The sequence below is a fragment of the Nicotiana tabacum genome, chromosome 3 (genome assembly GCF_000715075.1).
Source record: "Nicotiana tabacum cultivar K326 chromosome 3, ASM71507v2, whole genome shotgun sequence".
NCBI classification, from domain to species: Eukaryota; Viridiplantae; Streptophyta; class Magnoliopsida; order Solanales; family Solanaceae; genus Nicotiana; species Nicotiana tabacum.
Window position 1 is genome coordinate 160,101,553 of NC_134082.1, and position 24,755 is coordinate 160,126,307.

The window sequence follows — 24,755 nt, forward strand, 5'->3', positions numbered from 1 at the left end:
ATTTGCGATATACAGGAACAACTCCGACAGATTATCGACCAAGTTCCGCGATGGTCGGACAACACAGAGCGGGGAAGGAAGAGAAAAGAAAAACCATCCCCAGCAGGAATATCATCCCCAACAAATAATATCATCCCCGACAAGTTTTATAATAAAACACAAAGTCGGGAAAGGAGAAAGAGAAAACCATCCTCAGCAGGAGTGACACGACCATTCGCCACATTTTAAACTAACAAATTTTTTTTGGATTTGAAGTAGGGACAGGAAATGTTATAGATGATGAAAAGACATCATGATAACAAGAATGATTGTCAAACTGAGGCAGAAAGTTTTCTTTCATTTTGAAAATTTTATGGAAGTCCGGTACCCACTTGGGGGAAGAAGCAAGATAACACAAGTTTGGGGAAAGATGGTATCCCCAGCAGTTTTCAGAAGAAGGCCAAACAAGCTTTAAGGGAAGTAATCTTTGAAGGAGGAAAATAACATATTTTTGAATAAAACACCGGTGTTATCCCCAACAGTTTTCAGAGGAATGAAACACCAGTTTAGAGGGAAGCAGTTCTAAAAAATATAATTTCAAGTTAGAAGAAAAATGGTTTAGAACGCAGGAAGGAGAAACAACAATAAAATGCATTTTTGCGAAATAGTTAAAGTCAGGAGCCTGCCTGAAGAACGGAGGTGTTACATTTTAAAGATTATTGAAGTCAGGAGCCCGCCTGGAGAATGGAGGTATTATATTTTACGAAATAGTGGAAGTCAGGAGCCCGCCTGGAGAATGGAGGTGTTATATTTTAAAGTTTATTGAAGTCAGGAACCTGCCTGGAGAATGGAGGTGTTATAATTTTAGAAGTTGTTGAAGTCAAGAGTCCGCCTGGAGAATGGAGGTGATATATTTTAAGGTTTATTGAAGTCAGGAGCCCGCCTGAAAAATAGAGGTATTATATTTTGAGTTATAGTTGAAGTCAGGGGCCCGCCTGGAGAATGGAGGTGTTATATTTTAAAGTTTATTGAAGTCAGGAACCCGCCTGGAGAATGGAGGTTGTTATATTTTCAAGTTGCGGTTGAAGTCAGGAGCCCGCCTGAAAAATAGAGGTGTTATATTTTCAAGAAGTTGATGAAGTCAGGAGCCCGCCTGGAGAATGGAGGTGTTATATTTTAGGAAGTTATCACAGTCAGGAGCCCGCCTGGAGAACAGAGGTATTATATCTTTAAGTTGCAGTCGAAGTCAGGAACCCGCCTGGAGAATGAAGGTATTATCTTTCTAAGTCATAACAGAAGTCAGGAGCCCGCTTGGAGAATGGAGGTATTATATTTTTAAGAAGTTGATGCAGTCAGGAGCCCGCCTGTAGAACGGAGGTTATTATATTTTAAGTTAAAGGAGTCAGGAGCCCGCCTGTAGAATGGAGGTTGTCATATTTTTAAGAAGTTGATGCAGTCAGGAGCCCGCCTGGAGAACGGAGGTGTTATAATTTTAAGAAGTTGTTAAAGTCAAGAGCCCGCCTGTAGAACGGAGGTGTTACATTTTAAGTTAAAGGAGTCAGGAGCCCGCCTGTAGAATAGAGGTTGTCATATTTTTAAGAAGTTGATGTAGTCAGGAGCCCTCTTGGAGAATGGAGGTGTTATAATTTTAAGAAGTTGTTAAAGTCAGGAGCCCGCCTGAAGAACGGAGGTGTTACATTTTAAGAAGTTGTTGAAGTCAGGAGCCCGCCTGTTAGAACGGAGGTTATTGTCATTTCAAGTTGAAGTTGAAGTCAGGAACCCGCCTGAAAAATAGTGGTTGTTATATTTTCAAGTTGTAGTTGAAGTCAGGAGCCCGCTTGTAGAATGGAGGTATTATATTTTAAGAAATAGTTGAAGCCAGGAGCCCGCCTGAAGAATGGAGGTGTTGTATTTTTAAGTCGTGTTGGAAGTCAGGAGCTCGCCTGGAGAATGGAGGCATTATCTTTTAAGTTGTTAAAGTCAGGAACCCGCCTGGAGAATGGAGACATTAACTTTTAAATTATTAAAGTCAGGAACCCGCCTGGAGAATGGAGGCTGTATTATCTTTTAAAGTTAAGTTGGAGTCAGGAGCCCGCCTGAAGAACGGAGGTGTTACATTTTAAGAAGTTGTTGAAGTCAGGAGCCCTCCTGTAGAACGGAGGTTATTATATTTGAAGTTGATGAAGTCAGGAGCTCGCCTGAAGAACATAGGTGTTACATTTTAAGAAGTTGTTGAAGTCAGGAGCCCGCCTGTAGAACAGAGGTTGTTATATTTGAAGTTGATGAAGTCAGGAGCCCGCCTGTAGAATGGAGGTTGTTATATTTTCAAGTTGTGGTTGAAGTCAGGAGCCCGCCTGTTAGAACGGAGGTTGTTACAATTTCAAGTCGAAGTCAGGAGCCCGCTTGTAGAACGGAGGTTGTTATATTTTAAGTTGACGAAGTCAGGAGCCCGCCTGTTAGAACAGAGGTTGTCATATTTGAAGTTGAAGAAGTCAGGAGCCTTCCTGGAGAATGGAGGCCGTATTATCTTTTAAAGTCAAGTTGGAGTCAGGAGTCCGCCTATAGAACAAAGGAGTACACATTCAAGTTGAAGTCAGGAGCCCGCCTGCAGAATAGAGGAATACATTTCAAGATCAAGCCAGAAGTTAGTAATGCGGAGGGTTACAACAAAAAATACCCAGCAGGAATCCCATTTCACAAATCAGAAAGAAGACTACAAGAGCAAGTCAGAGATAGATAAGATTCTGTAATCATTAGTCTAAGTCTAGCTTCTTGTTTTCTTTTGGCAAGGTGTAATAAGGAGATCGAAAAGTAGTAGCAACGGCATGTAGCAGCAGTAACAACAGTAACATTGCAGTCCCATGGTAGTCTCAGCTACCAAAATTTCCCGAACTACATTAACCTGATTCCCTTTTAGCCAGGGATATGTAGGAAACCTGTGAAGCAAAGGTTCGGTTAAATCTTTTCAAAAATGCTTCACACGGAGTATTCCAACAGGCAAAAATCGCTCGTATCCGCTCACTTTATCTTTGCACGAAAACTCTTTGTGTTTTCGAACAAAGAGGGGCAGCTGTGAGCACGTGATTTTTGCTTCACGAACACTACTCCCAAAGAAATCAAAAAATAAAACAAATTGCCTTTGGGTACAATTTTGAGAACTTTGCGAGACATTTTGGATAATTATTTTTGTCTGTGAATGTTTAGTTTGTTTTAATTAATTAAAAATATAAAAATATATGTTGCATGCACATTTAAGATTTAATTGTGTACTTAGGAATTAATTGAACCATGTTTTGTTTTTAAGAGAAAGAAAATCACAAAATAATGTATTGTTTTGCATTTTTAGCATTTCATGTCCAAGTTATGTGGTTTTATTTGATTGTGTGTGTTAATTGTTATTAAAAGTTAGTAGTACTTTTGTAAATTAATCTAGTCCTATAAGTTAATTTAGGATTTTTGGATTTTTTAGTTTTATTAGTTTAAGAAAAGAAAGGCAAAATAAAAGAGTGTTAAGTCATATTTGGGCCAAATCAATTTAAAGTCCAAACAATTTTTCTTCCCCTTTGAAATTGAAACCCGGTTACCCAGCCCATACCCTATCCCCGACCCGGTCTGCCCCATAGCCCAAACAACCACCCCCTTTCTTCATTTCATTTCCAAACCCCTAACAAAAAACCCTAAACCACCCGCCCCCTCTTCTTGTTCTTCTTCTCCAAACGACCCCTCCAGATCCCACGACCATGTCCATGGCTTCCCTCCTCCTTCTTCTTCGAACCAACGACCACCCCACTGCCACACGGACCACCTCCCGTCGACAACCTATAGCCCAACGACCCTCCAGTCGCGAGATCTATCCTTCTCCATCGACGTCCAAACAAACCCAACGTCGTCACTCATCAACCAGTCACCAACAGTCCGCCCCTCCAGCTCCACAATCGTCGACTAGCAACCTTCACAGAAATGACCAAACACTCCGCCAGTCATCATGCTTGAGCAGCCATGAAACTCTGGTTCAAAACCTTCAAAACCCTCCATTAAAAAAATGACTCATTTTTCAGTCCGCGAGTTCGAGTTTTCCGACGGGGTCTTGGTTCCAGATTTGCTCGAGTTTCTTGGAACATTAGCTTGAAACTTTTGTTCGTTGTTTGACTTTGCTATACAGCTCTGCTCAAAGAGTTTTCTGTATTCAATCACTTGGGAAATTCATTTTTGGCAACAATGAAGGTCCATCTCCTTTTTCTTTTCATCTTGTCTTTTGGTTAAACTGATATCAATGAGCTGCGTGTTTCCATGATCGAATGTAGTGAGCAACAGTACAAGTTCATGAATCTGTTGTTCTTCTTGCTTGTTTTAATTATCTTGCCTCGTTCTAGTTTCTATCTTTTCTTAGTTATGTTATGTTGTTTCTTTTCTTGTCGTTGTTCATCATTTCTTGCATATGAAGTCAGTTTGTTTTCATTCAGTATGTTGACAGTGTTCATTTGTTCTTATTTAGGTTTAATCTAGAAGTGTGTTGTTTAATCACTGAGTCTTTATTTTGATGATATTTGGTCTGAATTGAGTTTCAAGCTTAAATTTTGAGTTTGATGAATCTTAATGTCGTTGATTGGGAGTTAGTTTCATGTGTTTAATTAGTCAATTGTTAGGATTTCTCACTTAGGATTGGATATAGCTGATAGGGTAGAATGGTAATTTCAATAGTTTCAGGGGTATTTTGGGATTTAATGTTTTAAAAATGATTAATTTGAGTGCTCTGTCTACTAAGCACTAATAATATTATAATAAGGCATTGTATAATACATAGTGGGGGACAAGACATTTGCTAGTAGGGAACAAGACATTGGCTAGTGGGGAACAAGACATTGGCTAGTGGGGAACAAAGCATACAAGTGTGGGGAACAAGGCATGAAAATGTGGGGAACAAAACATAATGGTATGAAAAGCTTAAAAAGGATTGATTAAAATATGTTGTCCATACCTGTTCTTGGGTTATAAATAGGGTCATTTCAAGAGAGAAAAAGGGGCTGGTTTTTGGAGGAGAAAGAAAATCGGTTCTCTTTCAGTTTTTTTAGAGAGTCTAGGCTGGATTTTAACATTTAAAAGTTCAGTAATTTGAGAGTAAAAAACAGGCTGGTTTTTAATCCAAAAGGTTCAGTGTTTGGAGAGCTAAGAAACTTAAAAGTGGGTCTTTTCTTTTACTGCTGAATATCAGAACTAGTACTGTTGCTGTTTTATTGGTGTTGCTGTTTAGTATTTCTGGGGTTTCAATTGGTTCTTCCTGAGTTTGCTATTGGTTATTGGCTACTGTTTTCATTGGGTGTTGCTGGAACTCTGCTGGTTCCTTCCTTTTTAATCTGTCACTGGGTTGTTCTGTCACTGCGTTGCTGTGTTATTACTGTTGCTGACTGCTCCTTCATCTTCTTGTATTTCCATTATCCAGGTACACGTTCTAAAGCTCTCAAATTTAATGGAAAGGAAGTAAAGAGTTGTTGGAATGGATTTCTGAATTTCCCCTGTTTCTTTGTGTAGAATTTGATGTATAAGCAGTAGTTCACTTGATATTTCATAGTATGTACTGGAATGACTTTGGAATGCATAAGCTGGACTAATTGAATCTATTTCTACAAACATGTAATATCAATTGTACTTAATCTTAGTTGGTGATTACTAGTTATGAAATATACTGTATTTAATTCTTTTTTCAGTAGTCGTGAAATAGTTTCAAATAGTTTATGTCACAAAACGGGTTCAAATAGTTTATGGAAATCAGCATGTTGGTTTAATAGGTCTAATTCTAAAATTGCGAGTTCACTTGAGTAAATAACATCATTTTAAATAGCAATGTAAATAATGTTAGTGACTAATGTTAGTTCTCAAATTTTAGTGATTAATGTCAGCTTGATGTCAGTTTTTAAGCATTGATGCATTTTTCAACAAATCGTAAAAAGAGCTCAAAAATGGCTTTGTATTCCACATAGTTAATTCCAATAATCCAATTCATATAATAAAGGTAAAGTTGAACTGGATCGAAATGGTAGCTGGTTTGTTAATATTTACAACGGCAGGCGGCGGATCTTAATTTAGGTAGTGGGTTCAAACTAGAAGGTATTTCCTTTTGTTTGGACCCGGACTTGAACTTGAAGCCCGAACTTTTAATGCTAATTGATTAGGATTTTTCTTTATTCTTAGAGACAAATAAATAGAAAATCATAGTCGCTTTAGGATATCCTTGAATAAAAATGAGATGAGCCTCGCCGAATAAAAAATACAAAAATTACGGGGCCCTCAATAAATATTTGTTTTAAAATACTTAGATTTAGGGACGAGCCGTTTAGCGAATTTTACGGCCTTCTCCAAAAGATAATAATGCGCAAGTCACTTCCGGCGCGCTTTAAATAATTTACTCTCTTAAATTCGGGTGTACATTTATGTGACCCAAATCCAAATCTCCACGAAGTCGAAATGTGTCGCTAATCACGGATACATTGATTGTGACGTGGTTCGAGATGCATTTCCACGACAATGCAAATTCCTTTTAAAAATAATGAATGAGACGAGCCTCGACAAACAAAAAATACACAAGCTGCGGGGCCCTCTATACATGTTGGTAAAATTACTTAGATTTCGGGATGGGCCGTTTAGCAAAATTTCACGGCCCTACCCAAAATAATGATACGCTAGTCGCTTTAGGCGCGTATTTAATAATGTTATCTTCTTAAACTCGGGTGCACATTTATGTGACCCAAATCCAAATCTCAACAGAGTTGAAATGTGTTAATAACCACGGGTGCATTGATGTGACGTGGTTCGAGATGTATTTTCACGATGTTGCAATTCTCGATAAAAAAATAATAATAAAAGCGGTAAACAGTTAAAAATTTGCACATAGGTTAAACATGTATTAAAATCAGATAAATAAGCCGAATATGACAGTTGAGCGACCATGCTAGAACCACAGAACTCGGGAATGCCTAACACCTTTTCCCGGGTTAACAGAATTCCTTACTCGGATTTCTGGTTCGCGGATTGTAATACAGTGTCAATCTTTTCCTCGATTCGGGATTAAACCGGTGACTTGGGACACCATAAATCTCCCAAGTGGCGACTCTGAATCTTTAAATAAAATCCCATTTCGATTGTCTTTTAATTGGAAAAACTCCCTCTACGCCTTTGCGGGTGCGGGTGAAAAAGGAGGTGTGACAGTCAATACCCCAAATATCCCTTCAATGGCTTTTATTTGATCTGGATTGACCTCGATGCCTCTTTGTGACACTAAGAAACCGAGAAATTTGCCTAAGGTTATGCTAAAAAGGGGCGCATTTTTTGGGGTTCAGTTTCATACCGTACCGCCGTAGTATACCGAAGGCTTCCTTTAGGTGATCGATGTGGTCTTCTTTTCTTTTTGATTTAACCAGCATGTCATCGATGTAGACTTTGATCTTTAAACATCTAGGTGACCAACCTTTGGTACGTTGCCCCCGCATTCTTCAACCCAAATGGCATGACCATGTAGCTGTACATTCCCTGATGAGTGATGAAGGTAGTTTTCTCTTGGTCCTCTTCCTCCATGAGGATTTGGTTGTAGCTTGAGTAGGCGTCCAAGAAGCTTAGAAACTCGTGTCTTGCTGTGGCGTGGATGAGCTGGTCAATATGCGGCAGTGGGAGGGAGTCTTTCGGACACGCCTTGTTTAGGTCTGTGAAATCTATGCACATCTGCCATTTTCCATTTTTCTTTTTTACCATGACCACATTAGCGACCCACTGAGGGTATTTTGATTCTCGAATAGAACCATTAGTGAGGAGCTTCTCCACTTCGTCACTTACGACCTCGTTGATTGTGGCGTTGAATTTCCTTTTTATTTGTCGTACTAGCAAATAAAGTGGGTCGATGTTCAACTTGTGTGTGGTCACGTCTTTCGAGATGCCTAGCATATCTACATGGGAGAAAGCAAACAGATCGGTGTTGTCAATTAAAAACTTGTGAAATTTACCTGGTTCTGAGAGTTTATGCCCGATGTAAGCCTTTTTGCTGTTGTCGTTGTTATTTAGTTGGACGAGATCGAGATCTTCTACTATTGATTCGGCTGCTTCCACGATGTCAGGGTCCTTGATGACGTCTATTTGTAGGTCGAGTTTAGTCCACGACTTCGGTAATCGCTATGCCTCTACGTCTGCTCCCTTTATCTGTTGGGTGTACATGCAATCCTGGGTGATGTAATAACATTCTTGGGCGGTGCGTTGTTCGCCCCTGATACTGAATATTCCCCATGCAGTAGGGAACTTGATTACCTGGTAGAGGCTAGACGGGATAACCCTTATGACATGTATCCAGGGCCTCCTTATAATGGAATTGTAAGTTGTGTCTTGGTTCATGACATGTAATGTTGTTTCCAAGGTGACGCCCCCAACCAAAACAGGTAGCGTTATCTCCCCGGAGGTTTGCTCAACTGCATTGTTAAAACCTATTAGTGTTATGCAACGCGATATTATCTTGTCTTCAAGTCTCATTTGTGCAAGGACTCGAGGGTGGATAATACACATGCCACTTCTGTCATCTATCATTATTCTTCTTACACCAGTGTCTAAAATACGTAAAGTAATAACAAGAGCATCGAAATAAGGGAAAGTCAAACCGTCAATATCTGACTTATCGAAGATGATAGTGTCTCCGAAATCGTCGTACCATTCGTGGGTGATCGACCGTTTCAATATATGTATGGTGGTGAACTTCACATGGTTGATCGTTGCTTAGTTGCCTCCACCGATGATCATTTGGATAGTGCGAGCTGGAGAGGGCGGCTTTGGAGGTCCTTAGGGTAATTCACGTCCGCGGGCAAAGTTGGCTCGTCCTCGATCGCTCTTCAGCTCTTTCAAGTTCCATTGGTTTAACATTCTCACTACCTCTTGTTGCAGACCTATGCAATCCTCGGTTTTGTGACCTCGTTCCTGGTGAAATTCACAAAGGGCATTCAACTTTCGAGTATTTGGGTCGGACTTCATCTTTTGCGGCGATTTCACCTTCGTATCGAGCTTCTCTAGTACGTACACTATTTCTGAAGGGGAAACGCAAATATTGTGAGCGGATAAGAGTGGAGGCATACCTTTTTTGTTTCGCTGAGTCCTTGTGTGCGGCCTGGGCGACCCTTCCATATATCGAGGAGATGGTAGCATGGCTGTCCTGACGTAGGGTTAACGTCTTTCTCGGCTGAGAGGGGGCCCGACTGATCTCTTCGACCGTCATCACAATGATCCCTTCTCGATTTTGCTTGAACCGATGTCAGTTGTTGGATTGGACTGTTTAGGTCATCATCGTTGGCTCTCAACTCGGCGCAATAGGCATTGTGGATTTATTCCAAGGTGGTGGGAGGGTATTTTATGAGCCTGCTTAACAGTTTTCTGGTTGCTCTCGACCCATTCCTGCTCAGCCCGTTCTGGAAGGCCGCTACTGCCATCCCTTCTGATACATTCAGTAGGCTCATTCTTACCCTATTAAATCGGGTGAGGAAATCCCTGAGTCCCTTGCCAGGGGATTTCCTAACGACGAATATGTAATTCACCCTGGCTTCCGCATTCTTAGCCCCTACATGGGTGGTGACAAACTTGTCGGCCATTTTCTTGAACATTTCTATTGACAGCGCCGACAGTTGTGAATACCAGGTTAGGTCTCCTCTTGTTAGGGTATCACCAAACTTTTTCAGTAGCATCGATGGTGCTTGCTCTTTCGCAAGATCGTTGCCCTTCACCACTGTAGCGTAGTGGACGATATAATCTTCTAGATTTGTAGTACCATCGCATATCTTCAGGGACGATGGCATTTTGAAGGTTTTGGGAATACGTACGGGGCCGCTTCTTCGCTGTATGGTTGCTCGATGAATCGGCCAACGTCTCATTTTGGTAGTAACTTTGGGGCACCTGGTATCTTGTCGACCTTTTCTTGGTATTCTCTCATCTGGTCGCGGAGCACTTTGTTTTCGTTTTCCAATTCTTCCATTTTCTTTAGTAAGGCTGCGAGCGCATCGTTACCTGCATCCACAGTGGGGTAAGTGTTACCTGTTTGAGGAAGGGGCTGCTCATCAATAGTTGTTATGGTATTTGCTTACGTGGTGTTGTCGTTTTCCCTTTGGGCAGGTCAGTCGAGTATATTGTTTAGAGTGCTTATTAGCCACTCTTCTAATAGTTTTTTCAGTGCTGGTGGTGCTTCCTCAGCTGTGAATGTGAAGGCTCCCTTTTCGCGTGAAATCGTCACGCTTTCATGAGGGGGAGGTGAAATACTTTACCTGGGAGTACCGTTTGGTGTCACATTCTCGTTGTCTCCCCTGCCACCTTCGTTGATGATGTTCTGAATGTTCGTAGTGACGGCTGCTATCGCTTTTAGTCTTGCATCTCCTTTTCCTACCATGGTTAGTTTGTGCAAAACGTGGAAGAAATGTGCTTTTTTTTGTGATCTAAAAAGAACTATAGTTTCAACTAAAAACTTCACACAGACGGACCCAAATTGTTTGAGCAAATAAATGCTAAATCAGTTAATCACAAATTGATAGGGTGAATCCTAGTTGAGCTTAATAAATTTCAAACTAAATAGAACGAGATTCTTGTGTAGTGGGATGAATGTAAAAGCATTAATTAGTGCATTTAGTATATTGTGATAGACGAAAAATGCAATATCATAAATGTGCAATGATTGCAAGAAACGACAATGGTTATAGTGTAAAGGAACTATCACCCAATGATTGTGTGATTGGGTGTCTCTTCCTTCTGATGACATGAAAATGTATACCGTTGATATGAATGTGGAATCTCTGAGGTTTATGTATAAAGATCGAATAGCATACGCTTGAATAAAATGAATAAGACAATTCCTTAGTATCTCTCTCTCTTGACTTTACAATGTGTATTTTAGTTCTCAAAAGGCAGATCCCCCAATCGTTCTTTATCTCCTTTTATTTATAAGAGACATTCCCCAAAAATCCCTAAAAAGTACAATACAGAGAATATCAAAAGGAATATTCTTCCTGTCTCTCTCTAAGTTCAAGTTACCGTTATTATTTCATCTTAGCTGCCCGCTTTTGATCGTCGGCCTTTATCACAACGACCGTCGGTCGCTGTGTCGTGGTCAACCCTGTCCTATGTCTTGCTTGTCCGTTACCGTGGTTGCCAAATTTGGACCTATACACTCACCAAACCTAAAGCCACATTGTTAATGTTGTTTACTTGGAATTTGACAGATTAATGAGTTTGGAATGCTTATAAATGAACTAATTAATATTGGGTATCCGTGCTGAGTTTTTACGTACCCTTATCAAATATGAGTAGGTACCGAATATCTGTGCTGATGTTTCAAGTATTCGTGTTGAGCACAGATAGGTACCGAATACACATGGTAAAGCAATGAGGTTTCGAAAACTTGTGTAGAGGTTCCAAGTACCTCTGCTGATATCGAGTACTCGTACATTCACGAATATGACTGAATACGACATGTAAACCTCAGTTGAGATCCTATATTAAATTGGACTTGTAAACCCTATTTACTGAATACGACCTTAAAATTAGAATTTATTGAATGTGACTTGTGAATCACATTTAGTAATTGATAAAATGGGACTTACAAATCGTGTTTAATGAATACGAAGCGTATGCAATATCAACTGTTGAATGCGACTTATGAATCGCCAAATTGGATCTTGATTATGACTTGTAAATTACAATTAGTGTATGGGTCAAAATCTGACTAAGGAAATTCAACACTAAAAGGTGATTATCTAGAGTTATTCATAATTATCATGAGCAATTTGGCCGAGGACGACCAGTGATCGACAGAACACGTCGCTGAGTAGTCAGTCACGGCCGAGATCGAGTATCAAGAAGTAGTAGTAGCGGCTAGTTATGTATTGGGATCCTAGAGGGAATGTTCCATTGAATATTCTCTGTATTTGTACTTTTAGGGTTCTTTGGGGGATGTCCCATATAAAAAGGAATGAGAGATAAGACAAAGGGCATGTAATATTCTAGGTGATAAGAACTCTTTTAAAAAGCAATCTCTCTAGAGAAATACAAAGAACATATTTCTAAATAGATTCATCCTTTTGGATTATTCCATGTCATTTCCACCAGATCCTCAAAAGTCTTCAATATTCTTATAGTTACTTGTCACTCATCATTGTCAGAGGAAGGAATCATCCACCTTATTCAATATTGGGTGAATCTTCCTCTTTATTTATATTGAGTTTCATTTATTGCTATTTAATATTTAACACTTCTAGCACGTTATTGCATCCGTAGCATTCAATACATAGTGCATTAAATCTGCCTCATCCATTTCTATATCTCCCACATCGCTTATCTTAGACCTAAAGTTATTATATTTAACTAGAATTAACCCCTTGAATATCGATTAATTAGTTTAGCCAAAGATAATCATTTTTTGGTCAAACAATTTGGTGCCGTCTGTGTGGATTTTCTAGTTAAACTTTAGTCTTTTCTAGATCTATAATCAACCAAAAAAATGCAAAACCCTACACTTTCTTGTACACATAGATCTAACATGGCAGGTAATGGAGAAGAAAGAAGGAAGGCAGTAGCCGACCTCACCGCCAAGCTCCTTAACACCATCAACGAGGTCTCCAAAATGGAGGGTGAGGATATGACACCAAATACCTCTCCCAGGAGGAACGGATCACCCCCTCCCCATGGTAGCATAACAACATCCCATAGTAAAGGAGCCTCCATGTCCACAACGGAAGAAGTGCCACTGGCGGTGAAAAAATTACTTGAGGCTTGGCTAATGAATGCACTGACCGACATCCTTGACAAACCCACTCAAAAGACAATCGAAAAGGGCACAAGAACTTGCGTTGCACCAACAGCAGTCGAATAGCATGGCCCCCTCCGCTCGCAGTAGGTATCACTCACAATGTTAATGATACATGTACCGATGCCCTCGTAGCCATCATGAAAAAAATGGAAGATATGGAAAACAAAAACAAAACGCTCCGAGATCAAATGAAAGAGCACGAATAAAGGGTAGAAAAAATAGCGGGCGCCCCAAAACTCTTCCTAAAAAGAGACGTTAGCCGGTTCATCGAGTAACCGTACAATGATGAAGCCGCACCGTATACCATACCTAAAACCTTCAAAATGACTCCGTACCTAACAATATACAATGACACGATAGACTCTGAGGATCATGTGACTCACTCTGTCACTGCAGTAAAAGGCAACGACCTTGCCAAGGAGAAAGTACCCTCCATCTTATTGAAAAAGTTTGGCGAAACCCTTACTGGGGGCGTGTTAACTTGGTATTCACAACTATCTGTATGCTCAATTGAAACATTCGAGGAAATGGATGACAAGTTTGTAACGGCTCATGCCAGAGCCAAGAAGGAGGAGGTAAGAGTAAATGATATATTCGCCATCAAACAATCACCCGGAGAGGGGTTGAGGAACTTCCTTGTTCGATTTAACTGCATAAGGATAACCTTACAAAATGTATCGGAAGGAATGGTTGTGGTAGCCTTCCAGAACGGGCTGAACATAAGCCGTTCAAGGGCGAGCAGAAAGCTACTAAGTCGGCTTATGAAATATCCTCAACCATTTGGGACGAAATATACAATGCCTATTGCGTCGAAGTTCGAGCTGACAAAGACAATCTAAATGGACATACCCAACGGATGACCTCAGTACAAGCCGAGTCTTGAAAGTATTGAATAAACGACAACAGAAGAGATCTAGCAAGCCCCTGACCCAACCGAGAAAGACATCAACCTTACATCAGAGGCGCCCTCATGGCGCCTTCTCGTCACGACGAAGGCCCATCTAGGGACTCACCGAAATGAGAGAGGTATGCCTCCCTTACTATCTGCTCACAATTTCTATGTTTCTCCCTCAGAAATAGTCTACGCACTGGAGAAGCTCGGCCCAAAAGTGAAGTGGCCGCGGAAGATGGGGTCTGATCCGAGCACCAGAAAGTCAAACACCCTCTGCGAATTCCATTAGGAATGGGTTCACAAAACCGAGGATTGTATCGCCCTGAGGCAAGAGGTCGTGAACATGCTTCACCAATCCCACTTGAAAGAGCTGATGAGAGACCGAGGAATAGCGAACTTTGCTCGAGGAAGTGAACAATACCATGTCCCACCAAAACCACCTTCTCCAACTCGAACCATTCAAATGATCATCGGAGGGGGTGATGACGCTTCGATTAATAGCGTGAAGTTCTCCACCACCCACAAACTCAATTGATCGATCACTCACGAACAATACGATGAACTCGAAGAAAGTATCATCTTCGATAAGTGTGATACCAAGGATTTGGTTTTTCCTCACTATAATGCTCTTGTTATCACTTTATGCATATTAGATACAGATGTGAGACGAATTATGGTAGACAGGGAGCGACACATGCATTATCCACCCTCGAGTACTTTCACATATGAGACTCGAGGATAAGATAGTGCCACACTGCATCACACTAACCAGTTTTAACAATGCAATTGAGCGAACCTCCGTAGAAATCACACTCTCCATCCTGGAAGGTAGCGTCACCCTGGAAACCACATTCCACATTATGGACCAGGACACAATGTACAACATATAATAAGTCAGCCTTGGATACACGCCATATAGGCCATTCATTCCAGATTGTACCAAATCACCAAATTTTCCACCCCATGGGGAGTACACAACATTCGAGGAAAACAACGCACTTCCCAAGAATGTTATCGCATCGCCTAGGATTGCACATACACCGAATAGACGAAGGATAAAGCTAACGAAACATAACATTCAACGGGGTTGAGGTCGAGCAGTGATGAGAAGAAGGACGTGGTCAAAGATCCAAAAATCGTAGAAGCCACAGGATCAACTGTAGAAGATATCGACCCCGTCTAACTTGATGATAATGACCACAACAGGAAAGATTACATCGACCACAAGCTTCAAGAACTAGGTAAATCCCGTCAATTCTTAAACAGTAATGTAGACTTGTTTGCTTTTTCCCATGCAGACATGCCAAGTATCCCAAAGGAGATAGAGACACACAAGCTGAACATCGACCCATTCTACCCTCCGATTAGAAAAATTAGGCGGATGTTTAATTCAGTCATAAATGTGCAGTCTACAAAGAGGTTGAAAAGTTGTTGGAAAACGGCTCCATCAGAGAGTCAAAATACCCCCAATGGGTTGACAATGTGGTCATGTTGAAAAAGAAGAAAGGAAAATGGCGGATGTGCGTGGACTTCACAGATCTAAACAAAGCCTACCAAAAGATTCATTTTCACTTCCTCACATCGACCAACTCATTGATGCAACGGTCGGGCATGAGTTGCTAAGCTTCTTAGATGCATACTCGGGATATAACTATATCCTCATGGTGGAGGAAGATTTGGAGAAGACCACCTTCATCACCCACTAAGGAAATATTGCTACAGGGTAATGCCTTTCGGACTAAAAAATATGGGGGCGACGTATCAAAAGTTGGTGACAAAGATGTTCAAAGATAAACTCGGCAAAACTATGAAAGTCTATATAGACGATATATTGGTCAAGTCCAAAAGGAAAGAGGATCACATCGGCCACCTAAAAGAAGATTTTGACATACTCAGGCAATACAAAATAAAATTGAATCCTGAGAAATGCGCATTCGGCATGAACTCGGGGAAATACTTGGGTTTCTTAGTGTCACAATGAGGTATCGAGGTCAACCCCGACCAAATCAAAGTTATATAAAGGATACTAGATAACTTAAGCAACAAAAAGCAGGTTCAATAGTTGACCGGCCGTACAACCGCCATGTCGAGATTCATCTCGCGGTACTCCGATAGGTGCCATAAGTGCTTTAGCGTACTAAAAAAAGACAACGGCCTCCAATGGACCGCCAAATGCGTCGACGCCCTGAAAGAACTAAAGGTCTACCTATCGTCGCCCCAACTACTCTCCAAAGCTGAACCTGGAGAGCGCATTCTCGTCCATCTGGCAGTATCAAAAGTGGCGGTGAGTGCATTCCTGGTCCAAGAAAATAAAGGTACGCAATCTCCCATCTATTACATTAGAAAAACTTTAGTCGACATCAAAAAGAGGTACCCCCACCTCGAAAAATTGGCTCTGGTCTTGGTCATAGCTTCACAGAAGCTTAGACCTTACTTTAAATGCCACCCCATCTCGGTAGTCATGACTTTCCCCTTAAGAAGTATTTTGCATAAGCCCAAACTGTCTTTAGCAGACTGGCCAAATGGAACATAGAGTTAAGCGAACATGATATCACATATCAATCGCGAGCCACGATAAAGTTATAGTACTAGCCGACTTCAGCGCAAAAATAATGTCTGAAGTCCAAATAAAAGTTGCCAACACCTCTCATCTAATACAAGATATATGGATTTTGTACTCCTATGGCGCCTCTAATGCATCAAGGTCCGGATTGGGACTCGTTCCCAAGGTCCCGATGGGAAAAGTAATTTGCCAGTCCATTAGATATCCGGACATGACTAACAATGAGGCCGGGTACGAGGCCGTGATTGTATGATTAAGACTAGCATTCATGTACGAAGCAAGATGGTTCATCTTACACTATGACTCTCAACTCGTGGCCAACCAAGTCACATGGACTTTCCAAATCAAAGAGCAAAGGTTATAGAAGTATCAAGACGAGATCTGCAGGCTGCTACCTAAATTCGACGAGTACCAGCTCGACCAGAACCATCGAGCACAAAATATCAAAGCAGATGGCCTTGCCAAACTAGCGCAGCCACCGAAAGCATAACCAGAGAAGGAAACATGGTCACTCTCCTCTACTCATCGATCGATCAAATCTAGGTAAGAACTATAAGCATAACTTGGGACTGGTGCAATCATATTGTTGCATACTTGATGGACGACATGCTCCATGATGATAAAAAAAGAAGCCAAGAAGCTTCAAATGCAAGCGGACAGGTACAACATCATTGACAACAACCTTCATGAAAGGACGTATGGCGGCCCCCTAGAAAAATGCTAGGGCTCGGACCAGACACGACGTGTTCTAGAAAAAGTCCATGAAGGTTACTATGGAGCACATTTAGGCAATCGGGCTCTGGTTAGATGTCTCATATGAGCAGGCTATTACTGGCCCACCATGAAAAAAGGGCATTGACTTCATTAGAAATTGCAAGCAATGCCAAAAATATGCCCCTATGATCCACCAAGCGGGCAAGCACTTCCACTCAATCACCTCGCCATGGCCTTTCATCAAATGGGGGATGGACATCATCGGCCCCTTCCAACAAGGTGAGGTTACATACAATTTTTTTTTTGGTTTTAACTGACTACTTCTCTAAGTAGGTAGAAGTAGGAGCATTCACCCAGATACGCGAGCAAGAAGTGATCGCCTTCATATGGAAGAATATTGTATGCCGCTTTGGCCTCCCCAAAGAAATCAGTTCACACAAGGAGAATGCTAACTAAATCAAACAATCAGTGATGGATGCTCTCATTTGGAATATAAGGTCAGTCAACACACAGCAGGCCTTTGAAAGATTGACAAAAATGCACAGGAAAAATCACTATGAATTTGTAGGATTAATGGAGCCAAAGCAACAAGCAAAAAAACTGGAAAGGTACAGAAACAAGATAGGACTTGCACAAGCAATTTCAAATGTTTCCAACAAGATCTGGGCTTTCATAGATGAGGTATTTGAGGTAGCTGTTATGTACAATATGGTACAACAATTAACACTACGATTGTTTCATACTGAAAAGCATGTGGAGTTTGTCCTAATATTGATATATGCTAAATGTGATGCAATTGAGAGGATAGAATTATGGGATTCATTATATGCAATGGCAAGGGATATGGATGCACCATGGCTTGTAGGAGGAGATTTCAATGTAATATGGGACGAAGAAGAGAAGTTTGGTGGGTTACTTGTGTCTTTGAATGAAATTGATGATTTTCGACACTGCGTCAACACGTGCAATCTCTTCGACCTTGGATTTAAAGGTAGCATATTTACATGGTTGGATGGGAGAGCAGAGGAAGACTGTATATTCAAAAGGCTAGACAGATGCTTGGCCAATGTTCAGTTCCAACAAACATTTTCAGGAATAGAGGTGCAACATTTGTCAAAGACTGGTTCCGATCATAGTCCAATGTATCTGAAGTGTGATATTGAGACTCCACCAATAAAAAAGCCTTTTAAGTTCTTGAATTTTTGGGTGGAACATGCGACTTTTAAAGATGTGGTGAAAGAGAATTGGACAGCTGATTTCAGTGCAAATCCTTATATTCTTTTTAATCACAAGTTAAAAAAATTAAAGAAGGCCCTTTCATTGTGGAGCAAGGCTACATCTGGAGATATTTTCCAAAAGATAGCAAGCATGGAGGAGGTAGTGATGGTTCATGAAGCAGAATTTGAAGCAAATCCTATAGGGATGAACAGGGAAAGGCTACAAAAGGTTCAGGCAGAATTGATCAAATGTCTTGCACTAGAGGAGAAATATTGGCAACAAAAGGCAGGCATGACTTGGTTCAAGGAAGGGTATAGGAATACTAAGTTCTTCCACGCACAAGTGAGAGGTAGGAGGAAGAGACTTCAGCTTAATAGAATTCAAAATAGTGGAGGAGCCTGGATTGAAGAAGGACAAGAAATTGCAGAAGAGGCTATCAAATTCTACGAGGAACAGTTCATAGAAGCATCTACTCCTTCATCATTTGATATCATAGAGCATGTTCCTAATCTGGTTAACACTGAGCAGAATGCAGAATTGATTAAGCAGCCAATAAAAGAGGAGGTTAAAGTGCAGTACTCGGACTTAATGGTGATAGTGCTGGGGGCCAGATGGTATGATAGGCAAATTCTATCATTCTTGTTGGGACATAATAAGGGATGACCTGTACGACATGGTGAGGGCCTTTTTCAATGGTCATGAGCTACCCAAGTGTGTAACACACACCAACCTAGTTCTGCTACCAAAGAAAAAAGAAGTTACCACTTTTTCTGATTTAAGACCAATAAGCCTCAGTAATTTTTCAAATAAGGTTATATCGAGGGTGGTACATGAAAGGCTAGTGAAATTTCTCCCAATTCTGATATCGGAGGAACAGTCAGGTTTTGTTAAGGGCATGAATATTGTAGTAAACATCCTTCTAACTCAGGAGATAGTGACTGACATTAGGCTTAGAACTAAGGCTGGACCTAATGTCATCCTGAAGCTATATATGACCAAAGTTTATGATAGATTATCTTGGCTATTCCTAACCAAGGTACTGAGAAAGATGGGATTCACAGAAAGGTTGATAGGGATTGTCTTTGGATTAGTTTCAAACAATTGGTATTCTATTCTAATCAATGGTCAAGCTCATGGGTTCTTTAAGTCATCAAGGGGAGTAAAACAAGGTAATCCTGTATCTCCAACTTTGTTTATCTTGGCAGCAGAAGCATTATCTAGGGGTCTCAATGCACTACATACTAACCTGTTTTTTTGTGGATTTGGGATGCCAAAGTGGTGTCTAAAGATCAATTATTTGGCGTATGCATATGACATGATTATTTTCTCATCCTCAGATGAAACATCTCTGATGTTGATTATGCCAGTGTTGAATGCATATGAAGCTGCATCTGGGCAGCTTGTGAACAAAACCAAATTAGTTGTGTACCTACATCATTTAACAGACATGGAAGTGGTCAGCAAGGTGGAAAGGATCACAAACATTCATATGAATGATTTTCCTATCATATATCTAGGTTGTCCTATATTTTATGCAAGGAGAAAGCTAGAATACTATCAGCCCCTAATTACTAAGGTAATGGACAAACTGCAATCATGGCAGGGTAAGTTATTATCAGTAGGGGCAGGATAGTTCTCATATCCCATGTACTGCAAAGCATGCCTATGCATCTATTATCAGTTGTAAACCCTCCAAATTATGTGATAAATAGGTTGCACAAATTGTTTGCTTAGTTTTTCTGGAGCAGCTCTGTAGGAGGAACTAGTAGGAATTGTGCTTCATGGAATACCTTATGCATGCCAGTTGAGGAAGGATGAATAGGTTTCAGGTCACTGCATGATGTAGCAAAGGCATTATTCAGCAAGTTGTGGTGGAATTTTAGAACAAAACCAAGCCTATGGAGCTCTTTCGTATGTCAAAAATACTGTAAAAAATTGAATTCTGTAATTTTTCCATGGAAAAAGGGGTCTCACATTTGGAGAAAAATGTTGGAATGCAGAGATCTTATTGAACATCAAATCTTTTGGCAAACAAAAATGGGATCCTCACTATTTTGGTATGAAAACTGGACAGGTCTTGGGGCACTATATTTTTTAGTTCCTCAGGACTTTGGCATTGATGAAAATGTACATAATGTACATGATGTTACCTTAGATGGTGAGTGGGATGTGGACAGGCTATTTGAAATGCTTCCTGAAGACTTAACAGTACACATTCTGGAGAAAATCAAACCACCTTCACCTCAGCAGGTTCTTGACATGCCTTGTTGGATGCTGGAAACAAGAGGATATTTCAGTGTTAAGTCAGCATGGGATTATACGAGAAGAAGAGACAAATCAAGAACAACTTATAGGATGATTTGGGTAAAGGGACTGCCTTTTAAAATAGCATTTTTCATGTGGAAAGTGTGGAAAGCAAAGCTACCTTTAGATGATTTCTGAAAAGGGTAGGCTACTGCATGCCATCAAAATGTTGGTGTTGTGTACAGTCTGATGAGGAATCTCTTCAGCACTTGTTTTTTAGATCAGAAACTGCAAGGACAACTTGGAAGTATTTTCTATCGAGGGCAGGAATAGCTGTGGAGGGACTTACTTTGCACCAAGCAATCATAAAATGTTGCACTACAAATGTGTGCTTAAGGCTCAAACCAGTAATGCAAGCACTCCCCTCGTGTGTAGTCTGGGAACTCTGGAAAAGAAGAAATTGTATGAAGTATAGTGACGTTGTGATAACTAGCAAGGTGATTTATCAAGTTTCATCAAGTCTACAGGCATTGGTAAAAGTGAGAAAGCCTGGGATGGAAATGGTACCTCACAAACGACAAGATCTATTAGTTATGATGGAAAATTTCACTCCTAAACTTAAGGTTACCAAAGTCATGTGGGAACTTCCAAGTGCAAGATGGCTAAAAGTTAATACGGATGGTGCATCGAGGGGAAATCCAGGCAAGAGCTCAATAGGTTTTTGTATAAGAAATGAAAATGGTGACATAGTCAAGTCAGTAGGGAAGCAGATTAAGGAGACAACAAACACAGTAGCTGAAGCGAAGGACATGGTAGAAGTACTAAGGTTCTGCAGATTTCAACAATACTCTCATGTATGGCTTCAAACTAACTCAATGTTATTAAAAACGATAATGGATGGGATCTGGAAACCACCATGGATCATATCTGAGCAGGTAGAGGAAATGATGCAACTAATGAATAGGGGCAGTTACCCAGTTACTCATATTCATAGGGAGGGGAACAAGCTGGCAGATCACTTGGCTAATTATGCTTGAGATCATAGAGAAATAGAATGCCAACAATTCTGGAATCTAGATGCACATGGAAGGAGGTTAGTTAATGAAGATAAGATGCAATGTCCAAGGCTAAGGGTGAAGGTGGATATGAGATAAGAATCAAAGAGAAAAGGAAGAGCAGGAGGTGCCACTACATTTGCTTATGGCACTCAATGCAACAACTTTTCGAGATAACCTTTGCTAAAGAACAAAAATACATCAATAATCGAGCAAAACAACAAAGACTAATGGCATTGGAAACCCAACCAGCATGGGGTGATCGCATGCTTTCAATTCCTTGGATATATAACCAGCATGGTGCAGAAGTGCTTAATTTCGAGGAGAATATGTCATTTAAACAAAAGCAAACGCAGCTTTTAATAGCTTGGACAATTGCCGAGATTCACTACTTTACATGCATTTGTACAGAAGCAGGAAATGCAATTTTAAAGGGGCAAAACACACGCATGGTTCAGTTCGAGACATGATCTAGGAATATAAAAATGATTGATCATCATTTCGAGCACAACAAGAACCAAAACGCATTGGAAACACAACTAGCATGTGCAGAAAGAATGTCTTCGAGAAAAGGTGGCAACAAAGGCCAATGCAGTTTTTTGATTTTTATATTAAAGCATGCTTCGTCCAACAGCTAGTTTGCACGCTTGTTTATGGATTTTTTAATGGAAGCATGATTCTACATGGGATTTCGTCAATCAAGGTAGGCATAGAGGCACAACAACAGTAAAAAACATACAAAAGCTTGGCAATGTCACGCATAAAAAGAGAGCTACTGGAAAAGATGTCTTGACAAAGAGTCAATGGTAACGCTGGATCGAGGTGATGCTTACACCATCACATGAGTTTGCAAGCTTGGAATCTGCAAATTGTTGATGATCAAGAAGGAAGCATGCTACATGTGGAGTTGGCGGGATTTCGAGGAGTCAAATGAGCATTAAATAAATTCCATACTAGTATTAATTTGCACGCCTATGATAAAATATGGGAAGGAGGATTGGAGTCCACTGGAAATCAGCTGAATGGTCTGGACAAACAAGGCCCTATTGGAATTTTAAAAAAGCTAACATTGGGTGGAGGAGTTGGTACAATTTTTAATACATGGATCATCTCCCAATGTTGGTATACACAAGCCTCAAAACATGATCCTTGGAGAAAGAATGGGCACATGCAAGAGGAAGGCATGTGCTTTGGGAAGCAAGCCTGAAGTCTTCAAAAGCTAACGTCTGCTACAGTGTCGTATGCTACAGTGCCGTATGCTACAGTACCAAACTACCAAATTGGTGGGTCGACGTGAAGTTTTTGAAAGGCGGCTATTCACGCAAATCAAATTTAACTCTAGAACTGGGACGCTTTGAACTGTAGATACAACGTCGACATGGACTCACTTGGGCTGTTTTGACAACTACAAAGTTTTAGTAGGCATAATGTGATATCAATTTGAGTATTATGCTCAATTTTGATAGTACGTTACATTAGAGTGCAAAGTCTATTTCCTTTCATTGAAGGAAGACAATGACAATTTTCTAATTGTTGTATTTGCCTAGGGCTAGTTTTTTATTAAAATAGAAAAGAAAATACAATAATTAGGAAATTGTCAAGAAATTAGTTGTGATAACAGACCCTAATTCACCGGGGAGAAGATCGTTGAGTTCTTCGAAAAATGGCATATCAAAAGAATACTCTCTAGTCCGCACCATCCCACATGCAATGGACAAGCAGAATCCTCCAACAAATCAATACTGAACATCATGAAGAAAAATATCGAGAAAGCCAAGGGGCTATGGCCGTAACTACTGCCAGAAGTGCTATGAGCATACTGTACAATGCCAAAAACAAGGACATGATAAACACACTACTCGTTAGTCTATGGGACTGATGCAGTAATACCAGTTGAGGTCGGAGAACCAAGCCTGAGATACTCCCAGGAGAGTGGGTCAAGAAACGACGAAAGTAGAAGGCAAGACCTTGACGAAGCTGAAGAACGAAGAGATATGGCTTACATAAGGATGATTGCCCGAAAATAACAAGAAGAACACTACTACAACAAAAAACAAAGTCAGACCACTCAAAGTTGGGGACTACGTACTCAAGGCCAAAACATAGGCAAGCAAGGACCCTCGAGAAGGCAAACTGGGAACAAATTGCAACGACCTTTACAAAATCACGGCGATAGCAAACAAATGTTCATTTCAGCTAGAAACGATAGAAGGAAAATCACTACCAAACAACTTGAAAATCGCCCACCTCAAGTACTTTAACTTTTAAGAAAAAATATTCTCCGAGCCGTACTCGTTTCCCCTCACCCGGGTTTTATCCCAATTGAGTTTTCTCGGGAATGTTTTAACAAGGCGACAAGTAGGACATTTCAAGTTAAAGTACGAGTAAGTGAAGGCACAGAATGATCAATTCACTGCTCAACCTCTCAAATACTTCTTCAGGTCGACCAATGAAGGGACTAAATAGATTGGGACTAGAATGCCAGCCTGAAAAATTAGACTGTGACTGGAATGCCAGCCTGGAAAACATGTAAATTTCTCCAAGTTATATAAGCAAAGCACATGTACATGAAGTTGCCCACATTCCCACTGAACCGAGGTCGAATTAATTAAAGTGATATTCGACCTCATCGAATGAACTCACATTCGACCTTGTTCGAATTAATTAAAGTGACATTCGACCTCGTTCGAATTAACTCACATTCGATCTTGTTCGAATTAACTCACATTCGACCTCGAACCTTGTTCGAATTAACTCACATTTGACCTTGTTCAAAATAACTCAAGTTCGACCTCGTTTGAATTAATTAAAGTGACATTTGACCTCGTTTGAATTAACTCACATTCGACCTTGTTCGAATTAATTAAAGTGATATTCAACCTCACTCAAATCAACTCACGTTTGACCTTGTTTGAAACTAACTAAGAGTAACATTAGACCTAGTTCAAAGTTAACTCACATTCGACCTCGCTCGAATTAACTCACGTTTGACCTCGTTCGAACTAACTAAGAGTAACATTCGATCTCGCTCGAATTTAACTCACATTCGACCTCATTCGAATTAATTAAGGCGATATTCAACTTCACTCGAATTAATAAAAATCACATTCGATCTAGCTCGGATTAAGTCACACTTGACCCTACTCGAGTTAGCATCTACCAACACGGCCATGACTAAGTTCAAAATTCTTCCAATCAAGGAAACCAAACGAGGAAAATATCCAAGAGAAAACAGAGGATTCAGAAACAAATAGCAAAAGTAGAATTCCAATTCTAAAA

General features: G+C 40.5%; 2 protein-coding genes across 2 annotated transcripts; both read left to right on the forward strand.

The window, feature by feature from the left end:
- Positions 1-17,430: 17,430 nt before the first annotated feature.
- LOC107762979 (uncharacterized) lies at positions 17,431-18,840 on the forward strand. Its single transcript, XM_016581379.2, has one exon. It carries the CDS (start codon positions 17,431-17,433, stop codon positions 18,838-18,840), a length of 1,410 nt encoding a protein of 469 aa, XP_016436865.2.
- A 10-nt stretch (positions 18,841-18,850) lies between these two features.
- Positions 18,851-21,458, forward strand: LOC142177628 (uncharacterized). The gene is made up of 3 exons (XM_075246886.1): positions 18,851-19,781; positions 20,252-20,541; positions 20,667-21,458. Exons 1-3 carry the CDS (start codon positions 18,851-18,853, stop codon positions 21,456-21,458), a joined length of 2,013 nt encoding a protein of 670 aa, XP_075102987.1.
- Positions 21,459-24,755: the final 3,297 nt, after the last annotated feature.